The 15811-nt window shown below is 41.3% G+C and overlaps 1 protein-coding gene across 3 annotated transcripts in view; it reads right to left on the reverse strand.

Annotated features, from left to right (window-relative positions):
- LOC124804646 (transmembrane protein 131) overlaps positions 1-2959 on the reverse strand; it is a 382072-nt gene extending 379113 nt beyond the window's left edge. For all 3 annotated transcript variants that reach the window (XM_047264868.1, XM_047264869.1, XM_047264867.1), the window contains exons 1-2: positions 2822-2959; positions 2598-2662 (exon numbers count right to left, since the gene is read on the reverse strand). In XM_047264868.1, the coding sequence (XP_047120824.1) occupies positions 2598-2662; positions 2822-2927 (171 nt within the window). In that variant the 5' untranslated portion in view covers positions 2928-2959. The remainder of the gene's footprint in view (positions 1-2597; positions 2663-2821) is intronic.
- Positions 2960-15811: the final 12852 nt, after the last annotated feature.

Here is a 15811-nt window from a genome sequence, read left to right on the forward strand (position 1 = left end):
TGTTATTACAGTCTCTGTATTGGCTAACAATATGAGTCCTTGACTAGCAATTCATACTGTGAAAACTGCATATCAATAGCTCTTTCCATCTCCACAATATTTGGGATGCAAGTTTAAACTTATTCACCAACACTGAAAACACATTAAAGTATTGCTTATGAAATGAAAGTACTCCACATACATTTCGCAGTGTGTAGCCAAGCCTTCATCTCTTTATGTCAATGAAACATGCACAAAGCATGTATGTGACTTAATCACTTTCCAATTGTAGGGTGGTTACTAAAAAAACCCGAGAACTCCAGGTGCGGCGAAGATGATGATGTCACGAGAAGCTCCTGAGAAATTAATGGTAAGTAGGGGGGTGTGGCTAGAGCATCTCAAAATAACAACTTTTCTTTTCTTTTGACTGCAGTTTAACCACAGTTTTTAAATATCAACAATTTATGTAGGCTAATATTCAAATAATTAACACACCTTGAAATAGTAAGTAGTTTAAAATTTGTGATTTATAAAGCTCAATAAAATTAAACGCCAATATTAGATTAAAAACACAGAATTCATTGAGATTTTACAAAATTCCTAAAATTCCCTGATTTTCCAGTGAAAATATAATTCACTGAGAATTTTCAGAAAATCACCACGCTGTAATTGCCTTCTCCTTCAAATTTCCAACTAATGGAGAATTGACCATGCTAGTTATTCAGAAGATCGTGAACTGGCCAACATTCTGCTTGAAAATAAGGATTTTGACCAATCATGAAACTGGAATCATGACAGGTCAAGAGACATCACTAAAAACATAGTTCATGAAGCAAAGAAGAAACAGTCCACCTTTTCTCAGATTGACCAATCACAACTCATAACTTGTTGGTTCATGCACCAGTCAAAGAACATGTGCTATTCAACTCTACAAGTGAGAACCTTACATGAACACTATGCTAAGAGTTCAAAAAGGCCTCTAGGGAGCTTTGTGTCACCACCAAGGATACACACCCCATCCTAATAGCTGTGGATCAAACTGCAAAATACTAGGAGTCACCTGCGTCTACCAACAATATCTATAATTTTGTATAAATGAATTACGTTACAACATTTTTGTACCTTAATCAAATGATTAGTACAAAGTTGTTATGAGATAAGGATTTCACAATTCACAAGAATTTGTAGTTAAGACAAAAGAGCATAAAAATTAGTCACAAATTCTTTTATCTAAATTGTTTAAAGTTCTGGAATTCACTTCCCTTATAACACTCAAAATATAAAGCACTAACTTGTATATAGTTATAAACCTAGCTGCAATAAAGCCCCACACAGCTTTAGGAAAGGTGCATTACATGCACACTTAGCCACAGTAGAGCCCTACAGAAATGGTGAATAGACTAAAGCTATAGAGGCAAACAGTCCATGATAAATTATTAAGAAAGACATGCCATTGTACTTTTTCATCCTTTCAATGGGGTGGGGGTGGAGAGAGAAATAGACTCCACAACAAGCAACGATATATCTTTAGTCATACATACTTTTATATCTTTATCTAGGCAACACACTATACTAAAGGTTGGAGGCCAGAAATGACTCAGCCACATAAATACAGACAGAACAGTCCAAGAACTAATGCAAAAGATGTATGAAAAATTACCAAAAATCAGCTTTCTCCAAGATGTGCAATATTTAGATATGCACTTTCTCTGGGCCAAAGTCTAGATAAAGGTCAGCCGCAGTCACGATGGTGCTTAGTTACTGCTCATAGATTGGCAACACTTGGACTTTTTTTACCACTTCTCATATAAGGTGATATCCATTCTAATCAACTGTAAGTGACAGATGCCCCTATTGAACAGTGAGAAAACTATTCACAAAGCCTCAGTACACGAATAAACCGCCCACATAACCTACATACTGTAACAAGTGTGAATGTGAGATGATTAAAATAAATTACAGTGTCATCTTCCTTCGGCTGTGAATCTCAGCATGCAGAGGGCTCAAACATTCCTCAGTGTTCACAACAATAATATCCAAGATTTAAAACCCGCGGCCTTACATTCCAAATGCAATTAATGTAATTCCTAATAAAAGGACATACCTATAATTTGCATTTATACTGCTGATTCTATGTTTTAGAAACTAGCATCAACATATAGAGAAACAATGCCACATAAAAATAATCTTTGTTATTGTGTTCATCATAGTTCGTACTGATTCAACACAAAAAGTGACGTTCCATTCACTGAGACAGACATTTTGGAAGTAGTGGAACACACAACATGGTTTTATATTGTTTTGTATTCAAGTAGGCCTATACACACGACATTCTTACTTAAAGCAACTTGTATGGTAAACTGTCCGTACTGCTGAATTGCCCGACGGCGTTTCTGGGCTCCCTCCTGCGAAGTGCGACAATCTGGTACCGCAAACCACTTCACCAAACTTCATATGCATACATGACAACCTGTTCGCGCATACGAGTTACACGGTAGGTCTATCACTTATAGCAATCAACCGTTACTACAAGAAGTAGCAAAACACACTGTTTCACATACACTTTCGTCGGTGTACGAAAATGAACACAAATCTAACACCAAGACGTAGTTTCATACCTTGTGCATTGTTACGGGTATCCCATCTGTCAGATAGCGCATGTCGTTATTTCCTTGGACGAATGCTGAAAATGGATGCACCTGTATTACAGACTGAACAAATTTTAACTTTTAATGTATCATAACTAAATTCTGGTCTAACATGTTTTTTGACTAAACACTTCTTCAACATGACAACATATAAATATAAATAAATGGATGTGTCAGTATACATAATTTCTCACCATGGCTGCTCCCTTGGGCTGACGTTTTGTAATTTGGAGTCATTTCAAATAAAGTCACAAAAAATAAGAAACAACAAACTACCTTATCACCCATCTTCACTTCCATATTTTGCTACTATACCAGTATCTCACACAGCAGCCATAACATTCGATCCTTCATATGTCGATATATTTTACAAGTGTGCAACTCGATTGTCGATAGTAGCGATGTGAGACGTCTGCAAAGTGTAAACACAAGATAGGCGAGGATTGCCTTTACTGCAACAGAACATTTAAGCATCGTGTTTTATCGTTTTAAATTGGAGCACATGAAGCTATATTCGTTAAATTCTGATTTTTTATCAACGAGAGTGGTATCTTTATCGTTTTAAAGTACATATACCCTGTTATTCGGCGTGAAATTAACTGAAGATCAATTTGACAGTTTAGCGCTTTGAGCGAAGTGCTCTGGCATTCCAAAAAACATATGTTTTCGTTCCCCAGGCTGCCGGTGCAGTGACAGATTTACGTTTATATCGTGGGACGAGTTTAATAACTGCCTCTCACGATTATTTAACTGATGATCAAATTAATAAAGCTATCAGCAATAACCAAAGCAAACTATATCTTTATACCCTAGACTTCCTCTCTTTTCTTGATTTTTAAAAGAGAAAAAATTGATATGAGCATTATACAAGCACTCAGTGTCAGGATGAAATTAGTGAATCTTGAGCAAAACAAGAATTTTTGAGCAACCAGCAGAATATCAATTCGATATCATACATCACTGTATTTTTTTGTACCTGCTAGACTCTTGCAGCAGTACAGGCAGACTTGGAGTATACATTTCATGGGAGGGTCACTGAATGCCATGGAAGAGTGGCAGAATAGTGTTATGCTGACCTGTTACATACTGATGCGAACCACGCCATTGTACTTTGCATCTGCAACTTCAGCAACTCTTCGTCAGTGAACCAACCCATATTTTAACATACAAATGGAACTGCCAGAAAAATATACCTGAAACAGAAGTGAGCAATACTGGATGGAAGCTTGTGGGCAAAGAGTAAAGCGAATGTTGTTCTTGGCAACTGCAACTGGCAGAGCTTTCTTTACCATATTAAAAATAATTAATATTAGTGCTTTGTTCTTTTATATAGTTTGGCATTACGTATATAGTCCACAAACCACTGTGAAGTGAATAGTAAATCGTAGCCTACTTAGCATGGTACTACATGTTGGGGTATCTTCCTGCTCCTGTCACACATTGAGTGTGGAAAGAATGACTGCACAAATGCCTCTGTCCATGTTGTAATTAGTCTAATCTCATTATATTATATGGTGGTACACTTAAATAAAATACACTTTCCAAGCTGCTTTCCACATCCCAAAGTCTCCTCTCTCTGAGTGTCTTGGAACTGCGATTAATGTGATGTACTGCCAGATTTGATTATGTATACATTTGCAGATCGTGATCTTTAAGGAAAACATCTTATTTGGTGTATGAACAGCTTATGATGTATGTAGCTAGAATGCAAGCTAGTTGTGTGTTTTATATTTATTCAGTTACACAACACAGTTCAACAGTAATTTAATAAGACAATTCAGTAGTGTAGTGGTTATACAGGGATTCTTATAATTTCTTATATGAAGGATGTTTTGCTTTTTTGTGTCCAATAAGCATTCATTTGTTTAGATATTTTCTTTCTTCATCTGAGATCACTCTTCCTGTAGCACTTTTATTGATCTTTGTTTGTAGCCTAGTTTGAATCTCTTGCAGTTTTCTGGTTTTCTCTGATTTGTTTTTTAACTCATGTTCTGTAATTGTAAATTGGCTCGATTTCAAATAGGCCTAGTGCAGTTTGTTACATAAGTTCACAGCTTGTAGAAAATAAACTAATGCTAAATCACAGTAAGACTCAGTTTTTACAGTTTCTAACACATAATTCAACAAAACCTGAGGTTTTAATTTCACAGAATGGACGTATGATTAGTGAAACTGAACAGTTCTAATTGCTAGGTGTTCAGATAGACATTAAACAGTTGTGAAAGCCCATGTTCAGGATCTTGTTCAAAGACTTAATGCTGCCATTTTTACTATTTGAATGGTATCTGCCATAAGTGATCATTCAACACGAAAATTATTCTACTTTGCTTATTTTCATTCACTTATATCAAATGGTATTATATTTTGGGGTAACTCTTCCCATCCTAATACGATATTTTTGGCTCAGAAATGGGCAGTTCAGACAATAAGTGTCTTAAGTTCACGAACCCCTTGTTGACCCTGTTCACTAGTCTGGGTATTTTGACATTGGCCCCTCAAAACATATATTCTTTACTGTCATTTCTTGTTAACAATATCAGCTTATTCCCAAGCATAAGCTGCTTTCACTCAGTTAATACTCAGCAGAAATCAAACCTGCATTTGGGTTGGACTTCCTTAACTCTTGTGCAGAAAGCTGTGCAGTATACTGCTACATCCATTTTCAATAAGCTACCACAAGAATTCAAAAATCTTAGCAGCAATCCACGTACTTCCAAAGCAAAGCTGAAGAGTTTCCTCATGGGTCACTTGTTCTATTCTGTTGAGGAGTTCCTTGAAAAATTAAGCTGATTCTTATGTTGTGTTGTTGATTGCTTTTACTTAAACTTATGGTTTGACTTTTTCTGGGTTCATACACATTTCATCTGTTATTACATTGTAATTTCATGTACTGACACATTCCATGACCTTGGAGATTTGCTCCTCAATTTCGTCCTAAGGAACTTGAAGTGTAAATAAAAATCTTACTGAATTTATGTGATCCATTTAATGTTTCTATTACTACTCCACAATTTTCTATTGTTCCCTTACTAATTCTCTTTTCTGGTGTTGTCATCAAATGTCCAAATAATGAGATATGTTTCTTCTTGATCATGCTGACTACTGGTTCTATTTTCTTGTATATTGTTTCATTGAAAGTCGGTCTCCAATGGCCATTTACTTGCTATTGTTTATTTATGCATGCCCTAGTTATTATTCTTTTTATCTTTGGTGTTTTGTCAATTTCTGTTATTTTAGTCTATGGGAACAGGATACAAATAGTGGTATATGGAATAAACTGTCCCCACTAATATCTGCACATACATATATTTCGACAATTATCATACACATGCACACAGTACAAGGTTAACATGGTGGCTCGGATGAGCGACCTGAGTCCCAAACATTAAAGTTTTCTGTGGTCAATATGACCTATCAATGCCATACAGCCCCTCCCCCCCCCCCCACCCCCACCCCTCCCCGCCCCGCAGTATGGAGTACCGCATGTGAGTCTTGAGGGAAGACCATGTGGGCATTGACGCTGTTGGTGGTCGTACAAGCTGGTAGACGCATGACCGGGACCTCCACCCTGAGCAGGGCGGGGTGCGGAGGTGGAGTGATGGGAGGCAGGTCCAACTGGAAGTCGTTGAGCCAGCGAGGATGGACAATAAGGCGACCAGCCCGAAAGCAGGTGGGTTGAACGGTGGATGGCGGGGTGTAGGTGTGGCAAGCCCGGATGCTAATCGAGCCATCCGGCAACATGAAGGCACGAATTGTCATCGGGTTACACTCACAGGGGCGGTGAGTCTATACATAACACTGACGTTTAACTGGTCATTGGGTGGCAGGGCCGCGGTGTCTGTGAGTAGAATGAGAACTCGGTCGTCAAGAGTGATGATTGAAATGTCGTCCATGCGGTATGGGGATGCATTGCAGAGCAGGGTGACTATGGGACAGGGTGTCTCCGTATCCGTAGTTGATGAGGTAGCAGCAAAACCCGCACACAGGGTGGAGGGTGACATGTCTGAGAAACCCGCGAAAGGTGACGGGGAGGCTTCGGGTGAACAAAACCAAAACGGCGTGGTGGCCCGAGGAGAAATATTCTCGGACTCTACGGCTGGAGGTAGACTGGTGGGAGAGTCGTTAGGAGAATCAGACTGAGCCAGCAGAGGGACGTCGGGATCCACGAATGCTGGTTTGAGTCGGTGTAATGAAACAGTTTGCGGACTGTCTTTGATGATGATGTCGAAAGTTGTATCACCCCACCCCAGGAATTTAAAGGGACTGAGATAAGTAGGTTGCAGAGGCTGTTGGACCAAATTGTCTCTCAGCATCACATGGGAGCAAGTGTTGAGAGCGGTTGGCACGTAAGTGTCCAGCGGGGAGTGGCTGATAGGTGGGTGCAGGCGTGCATGTTTGAAGTGGGTGCCCATGCAGCTTATTAAATCCGGGGAGGGGGGGAAGTCTTCAGTTACTTGAGGCTGAATGAGTTCCCCTGGTAGGACGGGGTTCTCCGCAAAAACGACTTCTGAGATAGTTCCCTATAAGTCGGACTTGAAAGTTGAATGGAGGCCGAGCAGTACCCGTGGACAAAGGGCATTTTTAGAGTACAATGCCACTGTTCCACTAACCCGTTGCTTTGTGGGTGGTATGCTGTGGTGTGAATTTTCTTTATGCCACAGATGTTACATAAAATGGTGAACAGGTAAGACTGAAACTGCCGACACTGGTCGGTGGTGATGGTGGTTGGACAACCGAACCTAGCAATCCATGAGGAGATAAAACCTTTGGCCATGGTATCGGCAGTGATGTCAGGTAAGGGGACTGCCTCTACCCAGCGGGACGTGTGGTCAATTGTGGATAGAATGCATCTGTGGCACTCCAACGGTGGAAGAGGATCAATAAGATCAATATGTACTTGATGAAATCGTGCTGGAGGGATGTCGAACTTGCCCAATGGTGAGGTGGTGTGGCAGTTGATTTTGTTGCATTGGCAGGGGACGCAGCTGCGTGCTCAGGTCTGACAGTCCCATTTTATATTTTTCCAAACGAAATACTTGAAGACGAGCCATGTAGTGGCACAGGCACCAGGGTGCATGAAGTTATGCAGAGCATTGAAGGCCTGCTGGTGCAGGGAGGATGGAAGTAACGGGCGTAAGGTACCGGTAGAAGAGTCGCACCACACCTCATCCACAACGCTGGAGAATTTAGCTTTAGTAAACACAAGGGATGTTTGAGGGTCTGAGATTCCTCATCAGAGGCTCGTAGGGTGGCCAGGTTGATAAGTCAATGATGCGTGAAATAGTACTGATCCACGAAAAAAAATCTGCGGCAATGACGTAGCAAACGTCAGTTGTGAATTGGGAGACTAGATCAAAGTGATGGAAATGCTGAGGGGGTGGGTCCTCAGGGTGGTTGCACTAAGCGTCTGAGAGTGGTTTGTGATCCGTGAGGATGAACGAGCGACCCTCCATTTCAGGGCGGAAGTGTTTGACAGCCTCGTAGACCACAAGGAGTTATTGAAAGCAGAGTATTTCTTCTGAGTTGCTAATAGTCTTTTAGAGAAGAAATGAAGAGGTGAAACCATGTCTGCCTTATGTTGCTGTAGTACTGCTCCCATTGCAATGTCACTAGCATCCGTAGTGATAAACAGCTTGGCTGAGGGGTTTGGGTGGGCAAGTGTCACGGCATGAGCTAAAGAAGTCTTTAATGCATTGAAAGCCTCCAGCATAGGTGCAGACAGCAAATGGGTTTTAATCCTGAAGTCTGTTTACCTGACAGTGAGTCTGTCAGTGGGGCCTGCACAACGGTGACAGAAAACAGTTTATGATGGTAGTACTTTATTGTGCCCAGGGACTGACAGAGTTCTTTGTAAGTAGCCGGGGGCAGCAGCCAAGTGATGGTGTGCACGCGAGATTTGGGAGGCTGTATTCCGTCGGTGGAGATGATGTAACCCAAGAAAGTGACAGAAGACTGACGTAACTGGAATTTTTCTTTGTTGACCTCGACGCCATTGGAGTTCGAGGCCTGAAGGACCATGGATAAATGATTTTCATGTTCCTCAGCTGACTTGCTGAAAATGAGTATGTGATCCAGATGTGCGAAGCAAAACTCAGACTGTCATAAGATGGAGTCAATGAAACACTGCCACGTTTGCGCAGATCTTCGACCAGCACAAACCGTGATACAGGGTTATCTTCATATAAAGGTAGCAGCTTCAACAGACGACCTGGGTGAGAGGGTGAAGGCAGCTTCCGTGTCCCTTGGAAAACCGGCTGGTCCGTGTCAGGGAAGGCCCTACTGCAGGATGGCACAGTAGGCATGGATGTGTTACCGGCAAGAACATCTGTAGCAATGGCGGGTTGCATTGTCCTTGACATGTCACGAAAACACGACACGGATGGCATGGTCGGTTCTGTGGGAACGAGCAGTTGGGCGATATCTATAAGGGTCCGATAAACTGGACTGTGGGTTACAGGTACTGATTTGAATTTGCCCATCTCAGAAATAATGTGGAAGCCTGGCGCGGCAGACACAGGCGGAGCTGTGGCAGAGGCGAGCAGCTAAGCGGTCAGAACCGGGCCTGGGCCGCGTGCGAGTGGGGGAGGAGGGAGGGGGGAGGGGGGTAGGAGTGGGTGGGTCGGTAACTTGTGTGACAAAAGTGTGAGTTGTGCGCACACATTGAAAACACGCCCCATGGGGTCAGACTATAAATTACCAGTGCAACTTGTGGAAGATCAAAGTGGTGTGGTAAGACACCCCTGATAGGCGAAACACCAAAAGATGTACTCGAACCCACGTGGTCAAAAAGTTGAGCAACAGGTCTGGGGGGTGTGCAAGGAGAATTTCGTACATGAACATGTCCATCATTAGTCTGCTAATGAGGCAAAATCGGAACAGGTCGCAATTGATTGTGGCCGGGTGTGTTTTGCACAAATGGCGGCATTGCACATGGCACGACAGTAACTGTTGTTGCAGCCCATTTAGAGTCAAAGTACATGTGCGAATATAGATTGCTTTGAACATTATATGATCGATCAGTAGGTACACAGTTCTGAAAATTATCCACTTCACACTTCACATGTTGGCGAGCACAGGCCAGCGAGATAAAACCCGAGTCTATTGTTTGAGTTAATGGTGTAGCGCTCGACTGTTGTAGAACAACAAAATTTGAGGTTAACGTGGTTGGAGATCGTGAATCACTATGCAGTAATGGAGAGCCAGCCATTGGCGAAGGATTGAAGGGGCCCGGCGGTCGTAGCTGGGCTTCCAAATCTTCGAAAAAATCATTGAGTGAGGTGGCCATGGCAGCATGCGCATAAGCTGTTGATTTACAACATCCGGTGCAGAAGTCATGGAAGACTTAGAAACTTCGGGGTCACCAGTATGGGAACAGGATACAAGTAGCAGTGTATGGAATAAACTGTCCCCCTAATATCTGCACACACACATATATTTCGACAATTATCATACACACGCACAAAGTCCAAGGTATAAGAACAGACTGAATTAACATGGCGGCTCGAATGAGTGACCTGAGTCCCAAAGATTAAAGTTGTCTATGGATAGGTTAAAGTTAGATATAGTGGGAATTAGTGAAGTTCGGTGGCAGGAGGAACAAGACTTTTGGTCAGGTGATTACAGGGTTATAAATACAAAATCAAATAGGGGTAATGCAGGAGTAGGTTTAATAATGAATAAAAAAATAGGAGTGCGGGTAAGCTACTACAAACAGCGTAGTGAACGCATTGTTGTGGCCAAGATAGACACAAAGCCCATGCCTACTACAGTAGTACAAGTTTATATGCCAACTAGCTCTGCAGATGATGAAGAAATAGATGAAATGTATGACAAGATAAAAGAAATTATTCAGGTAGTGAAGGGAGACGAAAATTTAATAGTCATGGGTGACTGGAATTCATCAGTAGGAAAAGGGAGAGAAGGAAACATAGTAGGTGAATATGGATTGGGGGGAAGGAATGAAAGAGGAAGCCGCCTTGTAGAATTTTGCACAGAGCATAACTTAATCATAGCTAACACTTGGTTCAAGAATCATAAAAGAAGGTTGTATACCTGGAAGAATCCTGGAGATACTAAAAGGTATCAGATAGATTATGTAATGGTAAGACAGAGAATTAGGAACCAGGTTTTAAATTGTAAGACATTTCCTGGGGCAGATGTGGATTCTGACCACAATCTATTGGTTATGAACTGCAGATTGAAACTGAAGAAATTGCAAAAAGGTGGGAATTTAAGGAGATGGGATCTGGATAAACTGAAAGAACCAGAGGTTGTAGAGAGTTTCAGGGAGAGCATAAGGGAACAATTGACAGGAATGGGGGAAAGAAATACAGTAGAAGAAGAATGGGTAGCTCTGAGGGATGAAGTAGTGAAGGCAGCAGAGGATCAAGTAGGTAAAAAGACGAGGGCTAATAGAAATCCTTGGGTAACAGAAGAAATATTGAATTTAATTGATGAAAGGAAAAAATATAAAAATGCAGCAAATGAAGCAGGCAAAAAGGAATACAAACGACTCAAAAATGATATCGACAGGAAGTGCACAATGGCTAAGCAGGGATGGCTAGAGGACAAATGTAAGGATGTAGAGGCTTGTCTCACTAGGGATAAGATAGATACTGCCTACAGGAAAATTAAAGAGACCTTTGGAGAGAAGAGAACCACTTGTATGAATATCAAGAGCTCAGATGGCAACCCAGTTCTAAGCAAAGAAGGGAAGGCAGTAAGGTGGAGGGAGTATATAGAGGGTTTATACAAGGGCGATGTACTTGAGGACAATATTATGGAAATGGAAGAGGATTTAGATGAAGACGAAATGGGAGATAAGATACTGCGTGAAGAGTTTGACAGAGCACTGAAAGACCTGAGTCGAAACAAGACCGCGGGAGTAGACAACATTCCATTAGAACTACTGATCGCCTCGGGAGAGCCAGTCATGACAAAACTCTACCATCTGGTGAGCACGATGTATGAGACAGGCGAAATACCCTCAGACTTCAAGAAGAATATAATAATTCCAATCCCAAAGAAAGCAGGTGTTGACAGATGTGAAAATTACCGAACTATCAGTTTAATAAGTCACAGCTGCAAAATACTAACGCGAATTCTTTACAGACGAATGGAAAAACTGGTAGAAGCAGACCTCGGGGAATATCAGTTTGGATTCCGTAGAAATGTTGGAACACATGAGGCAATACTGACCTTACGACTTATCTTAGAAGAAAGATTAAGAAAAGGCAAACCTACGTTTCTAGCATTTGTAGACTTAGAGAAAGGTTTTGACAATGTTAACTGGAATACTCTCTTTCAAATTCTGAATGTGGCAGGGGTAAAATACAGAGAGCGAAAGGCTATTTACAATTTGTACAGAAACCAGATGGCAGTTATAAGAGTTGGGGGGCATGAAAAGGAAGCAGTGGTTGGGAAAGGAGTGAGACAGGGTTGTAGCCTCTCCCCAATGTTATTCAATCTGTATATTGAGCAAGCAGTAAAGGAAACAAAAGAAAAATTCGGAGTATGTATTAAAATTCATGGAGAAGAAGTAGAAACTTTGAGGTTCGACGATGACATTGTAATTCTGTCAGAGACAGCAAAGGACTTGGAAGAGCAGTTGAACAGAATGGACAGTGTCTTGAAAGGAGGATATAAGATGAACATCAACAAAAGCAAAATGAGGATAATGGAATGTAGTCAAATTAAGTCGGGTGATGCTGAGGGAATTAGATTAGGAAATGAGACACTTAAAGTAGTAAAGGAGTTTTGCTATTTAGGGAGTAAAATAACTGATGATGGTCGAAGTAGAGAGGATATAAAATGCAGACTGGCAATGGCAAGGAAAGTGTTTCTCAAGAAGAGAAATTTGTTAACATCGAGTATAGATTTAAGTGTCAGGAAGTCGTTTCTGAAAGTATTTGTATGCAGTGTAGCCATGTATGCACGTGAAACATGGACGATAACTAGTTTGGACAAGAAGAGACTAGAAGCTTTTGAAATGTGGTGCTACAGAAGAATGCTGAAGATAAGGTGGGTAGATCACGTAACTAATGAGGAGGTATTGAATAGGATTGGGGAGAAGAGAAGTTTGTGGCACAACTTGACTAGAAGAAGGGATCGGTTGGTAGGACATGTTTTGAGGCATCGAGGGATCACAAATTTAGCATTGGAGGGCACCATGGAGGGTAAAAATCGTAGAGGGAGACCAAGAGATGAATACACTAAGCAGATTCAGAAGGATGTAGGCTGCAGTAGGTACTGGGAGATGAAGAAGCTTGCACAGGATAGAGTAGCATGGAGAGCTGCATCAAACCAGTCTCAGGGCTGAAGACCACAACAACATGGTCGATATGACCTATTGACACCACAAGTTGTTTTGAAGATGGTTTCAACTGCATAAGTTATTCCTGCTTATGCAACTGTTCCATAATGTTTTAATTTTGGATTTGTGGACATGCTGCTTTTGTTGTATGTGTTTTTGGTAATTTAATTTGCTTTATTCAGTTTTTTATTCTGTTTTGCTGTGATGGTTTCTCATTTAGATTGTAAGTTATCATTTCGTCTAAATATTTACATTAATCAACAGTTTTGTTTTCTTGTTCACCTATTGTAATTTTCTTTGCAAGTGATGGGTCAGTTAGCATTATCTCTGTTTTTTCAAATGATATTCTGAGGCCAATTTTCTGTGCTATTTCTTGTAGTGATTTAACTTGTTGCCTGGTTTCTTTAATGTTGTTGGCTAGGAGAGCAAAATCACCAGCAAATCCCAAGCTGTTCAAACTTATATCATTTTTAGCACTTCCCGTTCTTATGTTCTTTGGATTATCCTTCTACAATTCTCTCATTATATACTCCAGGCCACAGTTGAACAGCAATGGTGATAGATAGTCACCTTGTCTTACGCCTGTTCAGAAATTTCACCTCTAAACTTTGCTTTTGATTTGATATTGGTTAGAGTGAGTCCTGCTAATGTAATTAGATTTGGATGTAGTCCCAGATTCCTTAACATTTTTAGTACTGAAAAGTCTATGGAGACAGTCATATGCCTTCTTAAAATCTACAAATGTTATTGCAAGAGGTTTGTTTCATTTCATGTGGTATGTCCTAATCAATTTTAAACTAATGATCTGCTCTGCACGGCTCCATGGTGCGAAACCTCTCTGGTATTCCCCAAACTCCTGTTATAGCTGTTCATTGACTCTTCCATATAGGATCCTGGATAAAATCTTGTATGTGCAGTCTAGGAGAGAGTTTCCTCTGTAGTTGTGGTTGGGTGATGGCCGTGGTCCAATGTTTGGAGAACTGTTCTTGCCATTAGGAAAGTGTCTGATTCCACCCATTTGCTTTGACCCATGATGTCATCAATGTAGCAGAAATGCTTGCTTCCATCATACACAAAATGGTGATGATGACATCACTATGTACACATGCCAACAAATGTGAACAAAAATAAAAACAACACTTGAACTTCTCACTCCAACTATAAATATATAACAATACAAAACATTACACCATCCCAAAACAGATATTATCCACAAGAAAATCTCATCTTACAACATTATGCTACAGCCACAAAACCAACAGGAATTGTACACTAAAAAAAATAAAAATAAAAAAAATCATCTGGAATTCTGAAAAGTGAATCTGGATATTTCCTGTGACCAATATAGCTCGAACAAAGCCCTTGACACCAAAAAACCAACACCCTCAACTACAAAAAACTAAATTGGACATTTCCCTTCGCCTATATAACTGAAACAAAGCCTTCAGTACCAAAAAAACCAACACTTACAACTCCAAAAAGTATAATCGAACATTTCCCCTAACCTATATAGTTCTTGATGCCTACCGGCAAACCACAAATAAAAAAACCACAACCACAAGCTGCATGCTCATACATAACTCACAAAACACCACCAAAACCAAAACAACTCAAAAACCCACATATTCACTAGATTATTTAAAACACAACTGAAATGCATCATTGTGAAAAGGAAAGTTGCCAGTCGCCATATAGCTGAGATGATGAGTCGCAGATAGGCACCACAAAAAGACTGTCACAAATATGCTTATGGCCAGTAAGGCCTTCATCAAAATTAGGTGACAAACACACACATACACACTCACACAAATGCAACTCACACTCACATGACTGCAGTCTCAGGCAACGGAGGCCACAGTGCGAGCAGCAGCACTAGTGCATGATGGGAGTGGCAACTGGGTGGGGTAAGGAGAAGGCTGTGGCTGGGAGGGGGACGGATAGTAGGGTAGTGGTGGTGGAAATTGACATGCTGTTGCGGATTGCACAGTGGCAAGGTGGAAAGAGAATAGGGTAGCTATGTGCAGTCAGGAGGTTAGACGGTGGGCAGCGGAGAGGTGGGGAGAGGGATAGCGGAAAAGGAGAGAAGTAAAAAGACTGGGTGCGATGGAGGAATGAGGGCTGTGTAGCACTGGAATGGGAACAGAAAAGGGGCTTGATGGGAGAGGACAATGATTAAGAAAGGTTGAGGCCAGGAGGGTTACAGGAATGTAGGTTATATGCAGGAAAAGTTCCCAACTGCGCAATTCAGAAAAGCTGGTGTTGGTGGGAAGCATACATATGGCACAGGCTTCATTGAAATGAAGGTTGTCATGTTTGGCAGCATGTTCAGCAATGGGGTGATCCACTTGTTTCTTGGCCACAGTTTATCGGTGACCATTAATGTGGACAGACTGCTTGTTGGTTGTCATGCCCTCATAGAAAGCAGCACAGTTGTTACAGCTTAGCTTGTATATCACATGACTGGTTTTGCAGGTAGCCCTGCCTTTGATGGGATAGGTGATGTTTGTGACTGGACTGGAATAGGTGGTGGTGGGAGGATGTATAGGACACGTCTTGCATCTAGGCCTATTACAGGAATATGAGCCATGAGGTAAGAGGTTGGGACCAGGAGTTGTGTAGAGATGGATGAGTATATTGTGTAGGTTTGGGGGACGGCGGAATACCACTGTGAGAGAGGTGAGAAGGATAGTAGGTAGGACATTTCTCATTTCTGGGCATGACAAGAGGTGGTGAAAACCCTGGCAGAGAATGCAGTTCAATTGCTCCAGTCCTGGGTGGTACTGAGTTACAATGGGAATGCTCTTCTGTGGCCAGACAGTGGGACTTTGTGAGGTGGTGGAAGATTGGTAAGATAAGGCACAGGAGATTTGTT

Source organism: Schistocerca piceifrons, chromosome 7 (genome assembly GCF_021461385.2).
Source record: "Schistocerca piceifrons isolate TAMUIC-IGC-003096 chromosome 7, iqSchPice1.1, whole genome shotgun sequence".
In the NCBI taxonomy this organism is placed as follows: domain Eukaryota; kingdom Metazoa; phylum Arthropoda; class Insecta; order Orthoptera; family Acrididae; genus Schistocerca; species Schistocerca piceifrons.